This window comes from Genypterus blacodes, unplaced genomic scaffold (genome assembly GCF_046128005.1).
Source record: "Genypterus blacodes isolate CSIRO-AG114 ecotype Tasmania unplaced genomic scaffold, CSIRO-AGI_Gbla_v1 ptg000055l_1, whole genome shotgun sequence".
Lineage (NCBI taxonomy): Eukaryota > Metazoa > Chordata > Actinopteri > Ophidiiformes > Ophidiidae > Genypterus > Genypterus blacodes.
Window position 1 is genome coordinate 6,625,382 of NW_027466867.1, and position 16,134 is coordinate 6,641,515.

Below are 16,134 nucleotides of genomic sequence, written 5' to 3' on the forward strand. Positions count from 1 at the left end.
GCTCACGTTTCTTGCTGTTGCTGTCAGAGTCGCTTCTTTCAACCTTCCACCCTCTGAGGGCGGCCGAGTGTGTTTACACGGCGACCCCACCGCATCCCAGCATGCTCCCTGCCTCCGGGGATCAGCATCAAGACCGACCCGAGTGCCTGGCACCTTGTGGTTTCACCGGGAGAGACAGACGACCAAGACAGAGGCAATTTGGAATACAGCTCTTGCGTCATACGGAGGGAAAACTCGGATGTGTGGGGTTAATCGGTCTTTGACCTACTTTCTGTCTGTCTGTCCAACACTTTGGTCCAGATTAAGACGTCTCAACAACTCCAGACGTACTCATCCAGATCGATAAGGAAAGTCAGTTTGGATGTCCGTTGTCCCCAGAGGATGTTTTCTAACAACTCCTCCACCTTCTGACCTTCCAGATCTGATTTTCCACGCGTACACAATCACATCACACTCATCAGTTGTGTGAGTGTACCGCCTTAGTATTCAAGCTCCCCAGAGGATGAGCTGTTTTCATTCCTGTACTCTTCTCAGATGAAGAACCTTGCTGATAATCCGAGCGAGAGAGACATCTACAATACAACGGTGCATTTATTTGATTATCTGTACCTAGAAAAGCCTTCGTCACTTTAGCTAGATGTAGACAATTAGTCTGTATCTGAGGAAGAGGAGGCCATCGGCTGCTGCACATGTTGACAGTCGAGGCTCCTTCTCGATGCTGCCTGGACCATCAGGGGCCAGAGCGCTGCTGCCGTTTTAAGGAGAGTGAGTCAGACGGTAATGGACCTTCTTGTGCTCCTGCCTGCAAAAGATTCAGCCACCCACCTTCTCTGTTCCCTGCGAACTCGCTCGCTCGCTCACTCGCACACACACACACACACGCACTCAGACTGAGTGTACAATGCCCTCTCCTCGTTCGTTCCCTCCCCACTTGTCTTTCTCCCTCACACGCAAATTCAGACGTTCTGGTGATGGATGCGGCTTTCGCTTTCTTGCCTGATAAATTTATTGCGAAATCCAGGCGGGTTTTATTACTCCCCCAATCAAACAGCCTGACAGGGGGAGGGAGGAGGGGTGGGAGAGAGGGAGGGAGGGTGCAGCCTAAATAATGGATCCTACAATTTCAGGTGTGGTCTGTAATTGATTAGACATTTTACGTTTGGCATCTGCGGAGAATAACAACCACAGGTCTGCATGAATTAGAGTGACTAATGCTCAGTAAAGCAAAGACAAACCCCTCTCCCTGTCGTAGTTCACTCAGTTAGATAACAGTCTGGAACGACTGCGACGTTCGGAATAACGCTTCAATTGACTGCGTATCCTCCCGGCTATGATTCCGCCCCTTAATGTTAACATTCCTGCAATTGCGGAAAAAAGTTAATGTGGCATTTTAAGCCGAGCCGAGCTTTGAGCCGTCGACGCGCAGGCCGGAAGACGCTCCCATCTTTTATCTTTTCTTATTTGAAAAGTTGCATAGTGATCTTGACATTCTCTCCCTGGCATTGCTGCGAGACATAAATCACAATAAACACAAGACTTACACAGTGGAATGATGCGCCAGCGAGGAAACAGCATTAGTTAAATGCCGCCATAGGGCCGACGTGAGCGTATGAAAGAAAAAGCGGATGGAGATGAAATACAGAAATCACTTAGAGCTTTTATTGTCTTTTCTTTAAGCCGACTGTGTAAACTAAATTATAGGTTTTTGGAGGCTCTAATTTTCGAAACTAACCAAAGCCCGACACGCATTGTTTAAAGACATGATTGGAATTTTAAGTGCGCGTGGAGCAGTCGGGAAAATTGAACCAGATGGCACCGGAATCCAAAAGAATCTCTGCACAAACTCTGCACAAACTCCCGACTCACACACACACACACACACACACACACACACACACACACACACACACACACACACACACACACACACACACACACACACTCCTGCATCGATACACCCAGTTGTCAGCTATTGAAGGCTCTTTGACTCGGCCTTAACTTGACCGAGCAGCACACACACACTCCCCTACCCCCCAAACCCTCAAAACACTCGCCGATCATTTAAGTCTCCTCTCGTCCTCTTCTCATCCTCCTCCTCTCCCTTCTCAAGGCTGCTCAGCCAACGTGAGTCATCCTCACCTGGTGAATAATTAAAACGCCTGAGAGTCTCTCTCCGTCTGGCGGTGGAGTGGTGGTTGGAGTGGTGGGATATGGGGGAGGGGGGGAGGCGATACCTTGCTCAACCTCGCCGGAGGGGGGGTGTTACAGGCACGGATTATGAGCAACTGCCATCCATCCCTCGCAGGCACACACACACACGCACACACACACTCGCACACATCCCCCCCTGTCCTGGAAAGAACTCCCTCAGTCCCTCAACACAACATGGCTGCCATGTTTTCCTGGAAAACCTGTCGCAGAGGCGCAGTAGTGCTTTGCGCAACTTAACGCCCATGAAACGGGTTTAATCGTTCATCCCGTCCGTTTCGTAAAAAGGCCGTCGCCCCGGTTAGGAGAGCAAGGGCGCGTTTAGCAAGACCGCCGGGACGGACGGAGCTTTACAGACACGGCTGGCGCTCAGTCACCCGTCGACATAATTGGATTAGCAGCACTTAAAACAAAGTCGACTGGTGGGCATTGATGCTCTGGTGTTATTTTGCGGCCCTTAACCACGGAAATGGCAGCTTTCTAGTTCGTTTTTGTTGTTTTCCATCCATATTGTTGCATCAGTTTCCCTTACCCGGCGTCCAATGAGGAGGAACCTTACATCAGGATTTGAATTATGGATAGGATAGAGCTGTTGTTTCCTGTTTCTGTTGCTCTCCCCCTCTCTCTCTCTCTCTCTGTCCGTGTGTGTCTGTTTGTCGAGTTTGCACTGAAATGATTTAGCCGTGGAATATGGATTTAATTCCTCTCATTACATCATCTTAGTGCAGCACTGGCCCGCGCGCTGGGTGTTGCCCGGTTCACCGTTCTTGTCGTTTTTGCTGATTGCAAAAATGCTTAAGTTAGAGAAAATTCTCAGCGTAATCACGGCGGTTTCATCCGTTCTGCCATTATAATTAGCATTCCTGGTGGAAATAGACGCCGCGCACTCAACAGCGCTTTGAATACGTGCTAAAAGAATGCATTAAGAACCGTATCAGCTCATTACGATTATGTCGCCGTCCTCGTAGTCTGCACACCGGAGTCATTTGCAGGAGACACACACACACACACACACACACACACACACACACACACACACACACACACTCCATCCCCACCTCTTGACATATCTCGCTGTGCCGTACCTGCACACCTCACACTAAATTCAGCCAACGCGCGGGAAAGTCTGCACGCCATCCGCTCGTCTATCCGGCCGGTTGTAATGCATCGTCCATATTTCCCACAGCACCGCGCTCTCGCACTGTGCTTATTACAAATACAGTGGCGGGCGAAATGAGCCGCTGAACCCGGCTATCATTTGACCAGCAGCTGTTCCACTCTGACGCTGTAAGCGCATTGCGAGGTTTTGATTAAATGTAACCTCAGTTAGGGGCCGGGCCGCGGTGAAGAAACAATTCCCGCCTTCTGAGCTTTCCCCCGTAATAACTCCCAAAATTGAGATTTGTCCTCTGCTGAGCTTAATTATTGCGTGATAAACTCGCGGTTGCGGACGCCGGGGTTACACACAATAAGCCGACGAGCGCGTGTAATGTCCCAACCCAGGGTCAAATTACAGCTTGATTTGGATTCTATTACTTTATGCGGAGTGATAGATCTTCCCGCGGCGGAACGGAACCAATTAGATGATCCCAAACGTCCAGACGCTTCCCGGCTCGCCCCTCCGGACATCCTGCAGAATGCAATGGGAGGATTTCAATCCGTAATGAACCCCCACACCGCCGCAATGGTTCCTTGTGTTTCTGATATGAGGATGCACTGATGTTTCATTGATGTTGGCCTGAGCGCTGACCTGCTGCACGGCCTGCTCCCACTGCTCAGTCCCTCACTACCTACTGTATTTGTCTCCTCTCTCGTTTGCTGCCCTGCTGCTTCTCCGTGTCCGTCTCAGCTTCCGCTAATAACACCCATGCCTGGCAATCGCAGTCACGTAAGTTCCCCCCCTTCTTTTTTTTTACAATTATCATTTGCCACATTCCGGCTACATGTTTCTTCTCTCCAAAACAGGCCCGAGTCAAAGCGCTCGACATTTCACACAGCACGTAGGTTGAACTCTCGCAGCTCAAATCTGGGTTGGAAACGAGGCCGGCGAGATGACGCCCGACAGCGGCGGGGCTAAATTTTGACACAGAATTGATCACACGTCTTTAGAAGTTCTCACCAGATTCATTTTCCTCTCATTAGTTTTTAATAGTCCACATGTTCTACTGAAAAGATGCCCAACCTCCGGAGGAATTCAGTTTAATGACTCCCCCTAGTGAGTGAAATCAACACTCGGCATCCCCTATAAAAGTAGTCACTCCCTTGACTTTCTTTTGCTTCAAAACAGCCTCAAAATATCTTTAATTGGGATTCTGAGACGAGAGCTCATCAAAGTAGAAAGGCACTTCATGTGGAATAGTTATGAACACAATGGCAGCCTTTGCACACCGACGTTGGAGTTTCCCTCCCTTGAAGAGCCCCCGCCACCATGATGTCATTATCATATGTAGTCATCTTACAACAAATCTCTTCAGGCTTACAGAGAATGAACACAATAGGAGAGCAGCACTTAGATGAAGGTTCTTAATATTTACTTTCACTTCAACATAAACACAATAAGAAAGGTTTCAGAAATGGATGCTTTAATGTAATTCACAGTCACGTCACAGCATTCAAACCTGAAAGACATTCTCATCTTGTTTGTGCTAAAGAAACGGGCATCAGAAGTGCAATTATTCATAACATTCAATGAATTCTTTACAAGCACAGATTCCTTATTCAAGAACGATATAGCTGGATAATGTAGCTTTTAAAAAATGGTTAAAAATCACATTTTTCTTTTATGTGCATTCCAGTTAAATATCAGTCAAATTGGTGTTGAGTTAAGATCGAAATAAAAGAAGCAAATGTAATAAACAATTGATAAATAAACGAAATGATTGATGTGACCTGGAATGCACAATGCAAACACTCTTCTATGTGACTCAGCTTTGTGTATTTCTGTGCTGTCTATGCATTGATGTGTGGGTGTTTATGCGCTTGCATTCTGTGTGTTAATGATGAAGTGTGTGACGCACTTTAACTGTAGATGCTCTATAATCCTGTAACATTTTCAACTGCATCTCCATTCTCCCGACGCCACAGTGCGTTTTGCACCGTATCGGCCTCAAGACATTGCCCTCAAGCCTCTGCTGTTCGAGGTGCCCAGCATCACCATGGACTCCGTCTTTACGGGCAGGGAGTGGCTCTTCCAGGAGATCGACGCCCAGCTCAACAGCCCCGACGGCGGCACCAACCGCGGCGTGATCGTGGTCGGCAACATCGGCTTCGGCAAGACGGCGATCATCTCTCGCCTGGTGGCGCTCAGCTGCCACGGCACCCGCATGCGACAGATCGCCTCAGACAGCCCTCAGGCCTCACCCAAACGTAGGCACAAGATAGTATTTACATCTGTGTGTGTGTGAGTGTGTGTGTGTGTGTTAATGTTATACCTAGGACAAGGTACTAAGTAGTTTCCTTGTTTAGAAACGTTGCACGAAAAGGAATGAGACGTTTCTGAGCACGTTGTTGTTGTTGTCGTCTCCAGATGGGGAGGGGCTGCCTCTCACCCAGCCACAGCCCTCACATGGCACCCTAGGGGGAGGAAGTTGTCCAGGGACCCCTGAGATGAGGCGACGTCAAGAGGAAGCAATGAGGAGGCTGGCATCTCAGGTACCACACACACACCTGTACAATATTCACACACACACACGGCCCCTGACTTACGGACAGGACATTTAACAGAAATCTTCCATTCTTTTTCTCCATCAAACCTGCATGTTTTATGGCTTTTGCGGCCTTAATGGAGGTATGAATCCAATTAGTGTTGATATTTGTTACTGTATATTAAGATTAGATAAGTGGACATGCAAAAAGTACTCACAAACACACTTACATGTCCCCACAGCTCCCTTTCCTCCTCTCATGACATATTGGATGTGGGGCTGCACTCTCCGTCCTCTCCTCCGCTGTAAACCGGTGTGAAAATGCAATTTTATTACATAAAACGCTAATTTCTCAAGGATTGAGTTCGGCTTCGGCGTCGCCTTTTTAAGCTGTAATTGAAAACCCGCCCGATCAATTCTAAAAGGCTCCGTTTGTGGTTTAATCTTTCAGCTTGTCACTTCGTAGGTGTTTGGATAATGAAAGGGCCTTTTTTCGCCGCGCAGCACATCGCTCATGTGCTCGTTATGGGTTTACAACACAGCAACAAGCTTTTGGAAATGCATTTAGGGAAGTTTTAGGCCACCAGCCATCATCCGCTGACACCGGGCTTTGCCGCTCTTGGGGGGGTAAACTTCAAAAACGAGTGGAGGGGAGCGGAGGTTTTGTTTTCCTGACGCTTTAAAAATGTTTGTTTGTTGACTCTTATGCAGACCTGTGGAAACCCTTTACGATCTGTGCATCCATCACTCTTTCTGACTCTTCTGTGTGTGTGTGTGTGTGTGTCTGCCATGGCACCTGAGCCCCCACCCCCCGCCCCACCCTGCTGCTCCGCCATCTGCATCACCAGTCCCCGGCTGATGCATTATGCAGATGTGTTTAAAAAAGAAAAAACAACTTTGCCAGGGAACCTTATGAAATATTTATACCTGCAGAAAGCCATTTCCCAGCCAAGCTATTAGATCTTGTTAACTCTGCGCATTAATAATGGAGCCTCCGTCCCTTTTTTCACCCCTTTTTGTTTTTAACCGATTAATTCAGTTGTGGCCCAAAAAAATTAGCATTCTCTTTTCATTTGCCTCTTGTCTGCTCTTTTCATCCCCTTCATCCTCGCTGCCCTCTGATCACCTGCCACGCCTCCACCCTGCCTGGGCTTGTTTACACCCGGTGCCATTGTTTTATGGGCTCACCTCTCACAAACCTCTCCCCTGACCTCCACTCGTTCCTAACAGCCCAAACTAGTAAACACCTAATCACCTAATTTATGATTGGAACACGGCGCTGCGTAGTTGGACTTTTTTCTTTTTTGCCGTTTAAAGGGGGCGAGAGCAGAGTTTAGAATCAGGCTCTTGGCAGCCGGAAGCAATTAATTATTAATAACTGAAACCGCACAGCGAAACGAGAAGTATTATGTTTCATTGTACCGCAATCATCCACCGTGAAGCCGCCTCCATCCCAAATGAGCTGCAGCAACAGTAGATATTTGGGGGAAACGGGGCTTTGAGACGCACAGAGGTGTACGATCCGCCTCCTGCCGCCACGCCGCGACACGGCTCCCTGACACGGATTGTCAATCACGTTTTGTTCCCCAAATGCTTGGTCAAGGCGAAGGGGAACGGTTGAAATATTCACCTTTGCTCTCCATTGCCCCCAGGTGGTGGCGTACCACTACTGCCAGGCGGATAACGCCTACACCTGCCTGGTGCCGGAGTTTGTGCACAACGTGGCGGCCCTGCTGTGCCGCTCGCCGCACCTGGTGGCCTACAGGGAGCAGCTGCTGAGGGAGCCGCACCTCCAGAGCATCCTGAGCCTGCGATCCTGCGTCCAGGACCCCCTGGCGTCCTTCAGGAGAGGCGTCCTAGAGCCCCTGGACGTGCTTTACAAAGGTGACGCTCATCATATATTGGTGGAACAACAAAAGGGTCATGTCCTCAAGAATTCACTGTGTGCAAAATGAGAATGCAGAGAGAGTGTGAAAGCTCATGAAAACATTTCTATCGAGCGTTTTCTGTCTGTTTTTACTTCTTACTATCCTGAATTTGCTCTTACATTTAGGTTAATTAAATATATTTTCTGTACATTGCCCATGCTTATTTTAGCAATTTGTAGCTACTCTTCCTCGGGTGTTCCCCTCTTTCACTCCAGTTCCTGTAAGATTTAAGATAAGTCTTTATTATCATTGCTGGAAGTGAATTCTTCTATGATATAAGCCGTTTGTAAAGCACCTACCGGAAAAGAGAAATGAAAATAAAATCTGATTTTATTCCTTGGGACAGAAAATGAAAAAGTTATGGATTGTTTTTTATTACAGTTTGTCAGTAAGTTTAAATCTGTGCGGCGCTGTAACTGCTTCCTTCTCCAGAGAGGAAGATCAACTCGGAGGAGGATCTCATCGTCCTCATCGACGGTCTGAATGAGGCCGAGTTCCATAAGCCTGATTACGGCGACACCATCGTCTCCTTCCTCACCAAAACCATCAACAAGTTCCCTCCCTGGCTCAAGCTGGTGGTCACAGTCAGAACCACGTTACAGGTACAGACCCCCTTTAGACCTTTAGTCCTGCGTTCTGCTTCTCACACACACGCTTACACTGTTGTCACACTTGACCGTCTGTCTTCAGGAGATTACCAATACGCTGCCGTTCCACCGGATCTCCTTGGACGGCCTGGAGGAGAACGACGCCATCGACCAGGACCTGCAGGGCTACATCCTGCACCGCATCCACAGCAGCCCCGAGATCCAGAACAACATCTCGCTCAACGGCAAGATGGACAACACCACCTTCGGCAAGCTCAGTGCCCACCTCAAGGCCCTGAGCCAGGGCTCCTACCTGTACCTCAAGCTCACCTTTGACCTCATCGAGAAGGGCTACCTGGTCCTGAAAAGCTCCAGCTATAAGGTGCGGGTGATTGTGCTGGAACAACACCTTGATAAAGTGTGGAAACTTCATTAGAGTCGCATTTACTCGCATAACTTTCCTCCTTTTTTGACATTCAAACCAAACCAGATTAGATAAATAATAAAATGTTTCCCTTTGAATATTTAATCAAGTATTTCCTCTCCCTGATTCCCGGCTCATTGCTTCATTTAATTTCATGTATTCAGTCCTGTTCTGAAATTCCGTAAAAAAAAACCAAAGACACAACAGATCCGTTTCTCATTCTCCCGCCCCAAAGGAAAGACTGTGTGGAATAGTTGCCGGCTTGCTGTACAAACACGATCCATTATTCATCATGAAATCGGCATTGGAAATTCACATTCTGTTCCTCCCAAGGTGGTTCCTGTGAACCTGGCAGAGGTGTACCTGCTGCAGTGCAACATGCGTTTCCCAACACAGTCGTCCTTTGAGCGAGCGCTTCCTCTGCTCAACGTGGCCGTGGCCTCCCTGCATCCCCTGACAGACGAGCAGATCTACCAGGCCATTAACTCTGGATCAGTGCAGGTAGTGATGCGGAAGTACACGGAAAGTGATATGGAAGGCCTTTCCGTGCCGATCCGGTCAGTATTTCTCTAATCGGTGTTGTCTCCGTGGTTCTGCAGGGAACGCTGGACTGGGAGGACTTTCAGCAACGCGTAGACAATCTGTCGGTCTTCCTGGTCAAGAGGAGAGACGGGACCCGGATGTTTGTCCATCCCTCCTTCAGGGAGTGGCTGATCTGGAGAGAGGAGGGCGAGAAGACCAAATTCCTCTGCGACCCGAGGTGAGGACAGGCGGGAGGGAGTGAGGGAGGGAGGAGGAGACGGGGGGACATTTGGGTGTTGAGGAACCATAAGAAATATAAATCAATAATGTCTGAGAAGAGACAACAAGAATTTGTGTGTGTGTGTAACTGTTTCGAGAAAGTTGGACCATATTCTGCTGATTTGGTACGTGACCTCCAGCAGCAACACACAGCCTTCATTGTGCAGTTAAGAGTTCATAAACTGTGGGAGGCTCACGCGGGTGTGTTTTGTCTCCGTCTCTCCTTTTGTCTGCAGGAGTGGACACACCCTGCTGGCCTTCTGGTTCTCTCGGCAGGAGAACAAGCTGAACAGGCAGCAGACTATTGAGCTGGGCCATCATATCCTCAAAGCACACATCTTCAAGGTATTCCATTATTTGTCTCCTTACATATTAATACACACACATACACACACACAAACTGTATATATGCCCCTTCACAGCTGTGGTCCTGCTCAGACGTAATGAATATTCACACTCTATCGCTCTGTTCTAGGGGCTCAGCAAGAAAGTCGGGGTTTCCTCATCAATCTTGCAGGGCCTGTGGGTTTCGTACAGCACAGAGGGCCTTTCAGCTGCACTTTCTTCACTCCGAAACCTCTACACTCCCAACATCAAGGTAAGAAGCTTAAAAAAAAATGTTCTCAGTGCTGAATCACACTGCACAATGTTTAAATTAAAGTTTCACACCGTTCTTGTAAAAAAACCTAACTCCTTATGTGTGTGCGTACGTGTGTGTGTGTGTATCCAGGTGAGCAGGCTGCTGATGCTCGGCGGGGCCAACGTCAACTACCGCACGGAGGTTCTGAACAACGCCCCCGTCCTGTGTGTCCACGCCCACTTGGGCTACATGGACATGGTGGGCCTGCTGCTGGAGTTCGGCGCCTCCGTCGACGCCCCATCCGAGAGCGGCCTCACACCGCTGGGCTACGCCGCCGCCGGGGGACACATGGCCATCGTAACCGCACTGTGCCGCAGGAGAGCCAAGGTGTGTGAAGCAGAGAGAGACAGAGAGAGAGAGAGAGAGAGATTGACGTATTGCCTTATCAAGTGTGTCACTGATGAACTCCCGACGGCTTCACAGGTGGACAACTTGGACAAGAACGGCCAGTGCGCCCTGGTTCACGCGGCTCTCCGGGGCCACATGGAGGTGGTGAAGTTCCTCATCCAGTGCGACTGGGCCATGGGGTCGCAACCGCAGCAGTCGCCGCAGTCCCAGCAACAGGCGAGCTTCACCAAGAGCCACGCCGTGCAGCAGGCCCTCATCGCCGCCGCCAGCATGGGCTACACTGAGGTACGGCCAAAGCGGAACGCCGCAGTGCGTGAACGGTTTTGATTACCGGCCTCTGGAGCGTGACGGGATTCTGTAGCCCGAGTGAGGCGTTCCGGATCTGCCTGTGCTGCCTTTTGACTATTTAACTGCTTCAGATTCCTGCTTGTAGGCATTTGTCGAGGAGGATTCTGATACCACCAAAGCGTTAAAACGAGCAAAACAAGCCTCGTCATCCTGCTTAATTTGTACTTATCGCGACCCAGAAGTCCCTGTTTATTTCAGTGGGAACATTCTGATCCAGGAAAGTACGCGTGTGTGTGTGTGTGTGTGTGCGCGAGGCAGCAGTTGACATGTTGACAGCAGTTGAGAGGATGATGTGTGTGTTAGCTGAAGGCAAACACGCCGTTACCGGCACACAGGGTGAAGCGGGTGTCACCGCGTTCCCCAGTCTCCTCACAGACGGGGGACGCACGTCAGCCTGTTCCGCTCGTGTGCGTTATCTTGACAAAGTTCCTCCGCGAGTCTTTTGTTTGTGTCTTCATCTCTCGACTCGGCGTTGTCTGAATATTCACCGGGTGAAGTCATTAACCGCTGTGAGCACCTGCGCCGTGTTGAAAGGGAAGGTGGGGGCCAGATGTGGAGCAGGCGTGTACACACACGGTAGAGACGCACATGTGCAGAAACACATGCACAGAATCGGAGACAGATGGCGAAGAGGTGAACAAAACAGAGTCGACTTTGGAAGACTGAAGCTGGTGCGAATTATTTAGAGGGGTAATTATCTGTCACTATTGCTCTTCTTCTCAGGATAATGTTTGAATCCTCTTCCTACACGTGATAAGAATGTTCTAATCAGTGTCATTTAGCCGTACCGTCTCTTCATCCGGGTCTAGTTTCAACTCAACTTGGACGTTAATCTGTCTCATCCTCTTCCATCAGATCGTCTCCTACCTGCTGGACCTGCCGGAGAAAGACGAAGAGGAGGTGGAGCGAGCGCAGATCAATAACTTTGACACCCTGTGGGGAGAGACAGGTAACACACACACACAATCCAGCACGAGACAGATGATTGTCAATACTCGATCACATTTTGATCTGGTGCTCCGACGCAAATTCCCGTCAATTTAGAAGTGATAAAATACGGTTGGTGGGCCGGTTTGATTCCCGGGAGGGTTTTGTGTGTCTGCGTGTGTGTGTGTGAGTGAGGTTTTATTTTTTTTGCTGGCAGAGCGCTGCGAGGCAGAGCGCTGCAGTGCGGATGTGAGAGACGGTTCCTGTGTGGCTGCTGCTGTGTCAGATGCTGATGGCAGTGCGGCGGTGTCATTGGAGCACAGATGGGGCTGGGCTTACATCGAGGGGAGGGGTAGTGTGTGTGTGTGTGTGTGTGTGCGCGTGTGCGCGTGTGCGTGTGCGCGTGCGCGGTTGACTGTGCTCCAGGGTACACAGAAATGACTAGTCTGATTGCACTGTGGCAGGGTGTTGGAAAAATGTAATGTATCATCGTAACCCAAAGCTATGAAACCTCATTGTAGCCGTTATTCCCCTATTGCAGGGTTGAGAAAGCTTCCTCCCTGCAGTCAGCGGAAGACGGCACTTCTACTCACTCAGCCGCGGTTTCATTGTTGATAAAGGATATGAAGGATAACTGTTGTTGTTGGGAGAGGACTTCTAATCCCAGGGTTGTTGGCTAGGTTCAAGTGAAGATGCGATCCTCTTTACAGCCCCGGCAGCCTGAGGGAGTCCACTTTGCAAAGTGGTCCGCACAGACGCTTGAACTGTGCTGTGTGTGTCAAAAGGTTTCCCGGGCTGTTGCGCCGGTGCTTTTTATTATTATTAAACCTGAGAAGACCCCAGAATCTTGTACAAAAGGATCCGATATACTTCTAAAAAGTCTCAGGGCAAAAAGAGATCATTTTGGATAATAAACAGAGACAATCTCCGTCTCGTCCTTCCTTTTCTGATGGACAAACGGTCTTCTTTGTGCCGTCTTTGTATTGCTAAATGAACTATGGCCTCCTGCCCACTGCCTCTACCCATCGCTGCCCCCTGCTGGCATCACGTAGCATAAGAAAACAACTCCAATCCACTGGACGCAATGTTCTTTGCCCTGTTCACCGGCCTGTTCTTCCGTCGTCTCGCCTTACATTTTAAAATAAGCCGGCATCCTCTCCTTGTCCTCCTCCTCCTCTCCATCTTCATCTTCAAAGCTGCTGCCGGTGAGTGACGGGCCTGTTTCTGCTCGGCGCTCAAATGGAAAACTATCGACGTCTCTCAGTGTGATGAGAATGAGTCTCGACTTGAAAATCAATGTTGTTTTGACGAACACACACACACACGCACGCGATGTCCTGTCAGCCGGAGAATCAAGTCTTTTTCCAAGGGCGTCTCTCCACCCGACACCTCAAGAAAACACACTGAGCCTCAGAGTTTGAAAAGGTGCAGGGAATAATGTTTGTGATTGATACCAGAATGTATCCGGATGCTGTTTATTATTAGTTTCGGACCATGATTAGTTTCTGTTATACCATAAACGTACATTGGAGCTCACGCAGTCACATGTTAGGGACTCTCCTCCAATTACAGGGACCATCAACCACTCTATAACTTTAACTATATACTTAAGCTATAGGTTTTAGTTTTGGGGTCGGTCAGGGTTCAGGGTTTTGGTTTGGGGTTGTGGAATAACGTGGTGTTAAATGTGTGTGTCCAGCTCTGACTGCAGCCTCGGGCCGGGGGAAGCTGGATGTGTGTCGCCTCTTACTGGAACAGGGCGCGGCCGTGGCCCAGCCCAACAGGCGAGGCATCGTGCCGCTGTTCAGCGCCGTCCGACAGGGACACTGGCAGGTCAGATTTCCTCATTTCAAAGCCGCCGTGCCGCTAACACACCCTGTTTGCTATTGCGTAATAACACAAGCGCTGTGTTTTTGGGCTATGTTAGATAGTGGACCTCCTCCTGACCCACGGAGCTGATGTCAACCTGGCTGATAAGCAGGGTCGCACCCCTCTAATGATGGCCGCCTCAGAGGGACACCTGGGAACCGTGGAGTTTTTATTAGCTCAAGGTACGTTAGATTCAAAATGGAGTCATCCTCTGGAGACCGTGAATGTCTCATAGCAATCCAGCCAGTAGTGTTGGATGATGGTTGAAAATGGGAGAAGATGACGGTTGCTGTGCCTCACTGGTGTGTCCTCTCTCCCCCCTCTTTTCCCAGGAGCCTCTCTGTCACTGATGGATAAGGAGGGTCTGACCGCTCTGAGCTGGGCCTGTCTGAAGGGTCACTTACCTGTCGTGCGCTGCCTGGTGGAGAGCGGCGCAACCACCGACCACGCAGACAAGAACGGACGCACGCCACTCGACTTGGCCGCCTTCTATGGCGACTCAGAGGTGGTAAGTAAGTGGGGTTGAAAAGGGGGAACGGAGGCCCCCTCGGAAGAGAAGCCAGAGTCGGCTGTTTCATTCAAACGTCTCTCTCCATCCCAATCAGGTCCAGTTCCTGGTTGACCACGGCGCCATGATCGAGCACGTGGATTACAGCGGGATGCGTCCCCTGGACAGGGCGGTGGGCTGCAGGAACACGTCGGTGGTGGTCGCCCTGCTTAAGAAAGGAGCCAAGATAGGTAAGAGCAACATGGGGGGCTGGCTTGATGACTACAGAACCCACCATTAAACACACAAAGAACCTCTCCTGAACGCAGCGCTGCCGTCCTTTAATGGGGGGGGGGGGTTATTTGCCTGCCACGAAATGACATCTAATTTTAATTTTGTACCGTGCACTGTGGTCATGAATTGGAGCTGAACGCATGAGAGCTGCATGAGAGACGAGGAGGAGACGGAGAGTCCAGAGACGTCCGTCCTCCCTCTAACTCCACCTGGTCCTTCTAGTGTGCTTAAGCGTTTTTACTGCAATATGCCAGTATGGATTGAGATGTGTGTGATATGTCATCCGCCCCCCCTACTCCCCCTTCTGCTGCAGCGTGCGTCCCCTCCCCCGGCTATGTATGGCTCTGATGTGCTTCTTTCCTTACTGTACTACCGTGAACGCCACGTTGTCGTTTGCATTTTCCTCCGTCTCTCTCTCTCGCTCTTGTTTGTGCCTCCGCTGTCTCTTATCGCTCACGTTTGATCTCACTGTTACTCTGTATCGCATCCTCCCTCTCTTCTCTCTCTCTCTCTTTCTCTCTCCCCCTCCCTCTCTCTCTCCCTCTCTCTCCCTCTCTCTCTCCCTCTCTCTCTCTCTGCAGTTGCTCAGAGACAGGTGGTTATTAGCGCTTGTGGTGTTTCGCTCCGATATTCGTGTTTTTTTTGTTTGTTTGTTTTTGTTTTTTGGCAAAGGCACTGATCTCCGCTTCTCACCGCTGCTTCTTTTTGTGTTTTCTTTTCTCACTTCTCCTCCTCCTACTCCTCCACCACCATCAACTCTCCTTCTCTTTCGCCCTCCTGCTCTTGTTCCTTTCTCTTTTCTCCTCTCGCTCCTACGCACTCCCACATTCCCTATTTTCTCTGTTTTCTCTGGCAATCCTCCCCCTCCCCTCCTCCTTTCCTTGCTCTGCCTACTTACACTCCTCCCTTCCCTCGCTCATGACCTCCTTCCTTCCTTCCTTCCTTCCTTCCTTCCTTTACCCTCCTGTCCCCCTTGACCCCCTTTCCCCCGCCTCTCTCTCCGGCCCCCCAGGATGTCAGACGCTGCCCAGTCGGCCCCGAGGTAAAGCCAAGGCTGTCGACTTCTCACCCCACCAGGCATTTTGACAGCTCTATCTCCTCTCTCTGTGTTGTCTGTGTCGTCCTAAGTATCGGCAGGCCAGCTTAGCTACCAAACCCTTCCCCAAAACTGACAAATAATAACATGCAAAGGTATTAGCACTGTGACAGTGACACAGTCTGGATTGCACTAGAGGTAGATGCTGATGTCGAGGTTGCGAATGACAGCATGCCCGGCCTCCAGCCTGTGACGTCGTATCCAGGTGTTTTTTTGAACCTTCACCATCCCACAGATGCATGACAAAAGCCCCACAAAAACGGTTTCTCAGAGCTGCATGTTATCTGTAAAGCCTTTTCGCACCGCCACCACAGACTGAGGTTGATAAAGCCGCCATACTGTGCATCGTTCCATTCCTCCAGCTAGGCCAGTCAGCCAACACCGTTACCTCCGACGACACCATCCCGTCACCGCCACCCGCCAGCTCAGAGGACACAGAGCTCTGTTGTATCCCTCCTGCTTGCCTCTTTTTGTTCATCGCACCTGCCCCCCCACCTCCACCACCACCCCCCCCCTCCCATGTGTCCCCCGTG

At 50.0% G+C, this 16,134-nt stretch overlaps 1 protein-coding gene across 4 annotated transcripts in view; it reads left to right on the forward strand.

The window, feature by feature from the left end:
* Positions 1-16,134, forward strand: part of tanc2b (tetratricopeptide repeat, ankyrin repeat and coiled-coil containing 2b) — a 108,658-nt gene that overhangs the window by 86,635 nt on the left and 5,889 nt on the right. For 3 of the 4 annotated variants that reach the window (XM_076151821.1, XM_076151823.1, XM_076151824.1), the window contains 17 exons: positions 4,058-4,096; positions 5,293-5,574; positions 5,735-5,859; positions 7,505-7,736; positions 8,213-8,382; positions 8,471-8,749; positions 9,125-9,292; positions 9,391-9,551; positions 9,829-9,937; positions 10,068-10,190; positions 10,323-10,559; positions 10,656-10,865; positions 11,784-11,877; positions 13,555-13,688; positions 13,783-13,906; positions 14,057-14,232; positions 14,330-14,462. In XM_076151821.1, coding sequence (XP_076007936.1) covers positions 4,058-4,096; positions 5,293-5,574; positions 5,735-5,859; positions 7,505-7,736; positions 8,213-8,382; positions 8,471-8,749; positions 9,125-9,292; positions 9,391-9,551; positions 9,829-9,937; positions 10,068-10,190; positions 10,323-10,559; positions 10,656-10,865; positions 11,784-11,877; positions 13,555-13,688; positions 13,783-13,906; positions 14,057-14,232; positions 14,330-14,462 — 2,796 coding nt within the window. The remainder of the gene's footprint in view (positions 1-4,057; positions 4,097-5,292; positions 5,575-5,734; positions 5,860-7,504; positions 7,737-8,212; positions 8,383-8,470; positions 8,750-9,124; positions 9,293-9,390; positions 9,552-9,828; positions 9,938-10,067; positions 10,191-10,322; positions 10,560-10,655; positions 10,866-11,783; positions 11,878-13,554; positions 13,689-13,782; positions 13,907-14,056; positions 14,233-14,329; positions 14,463-16,134) is intronic. The other variant, XM_076151822.1, reaches the window with a different exon arrangement.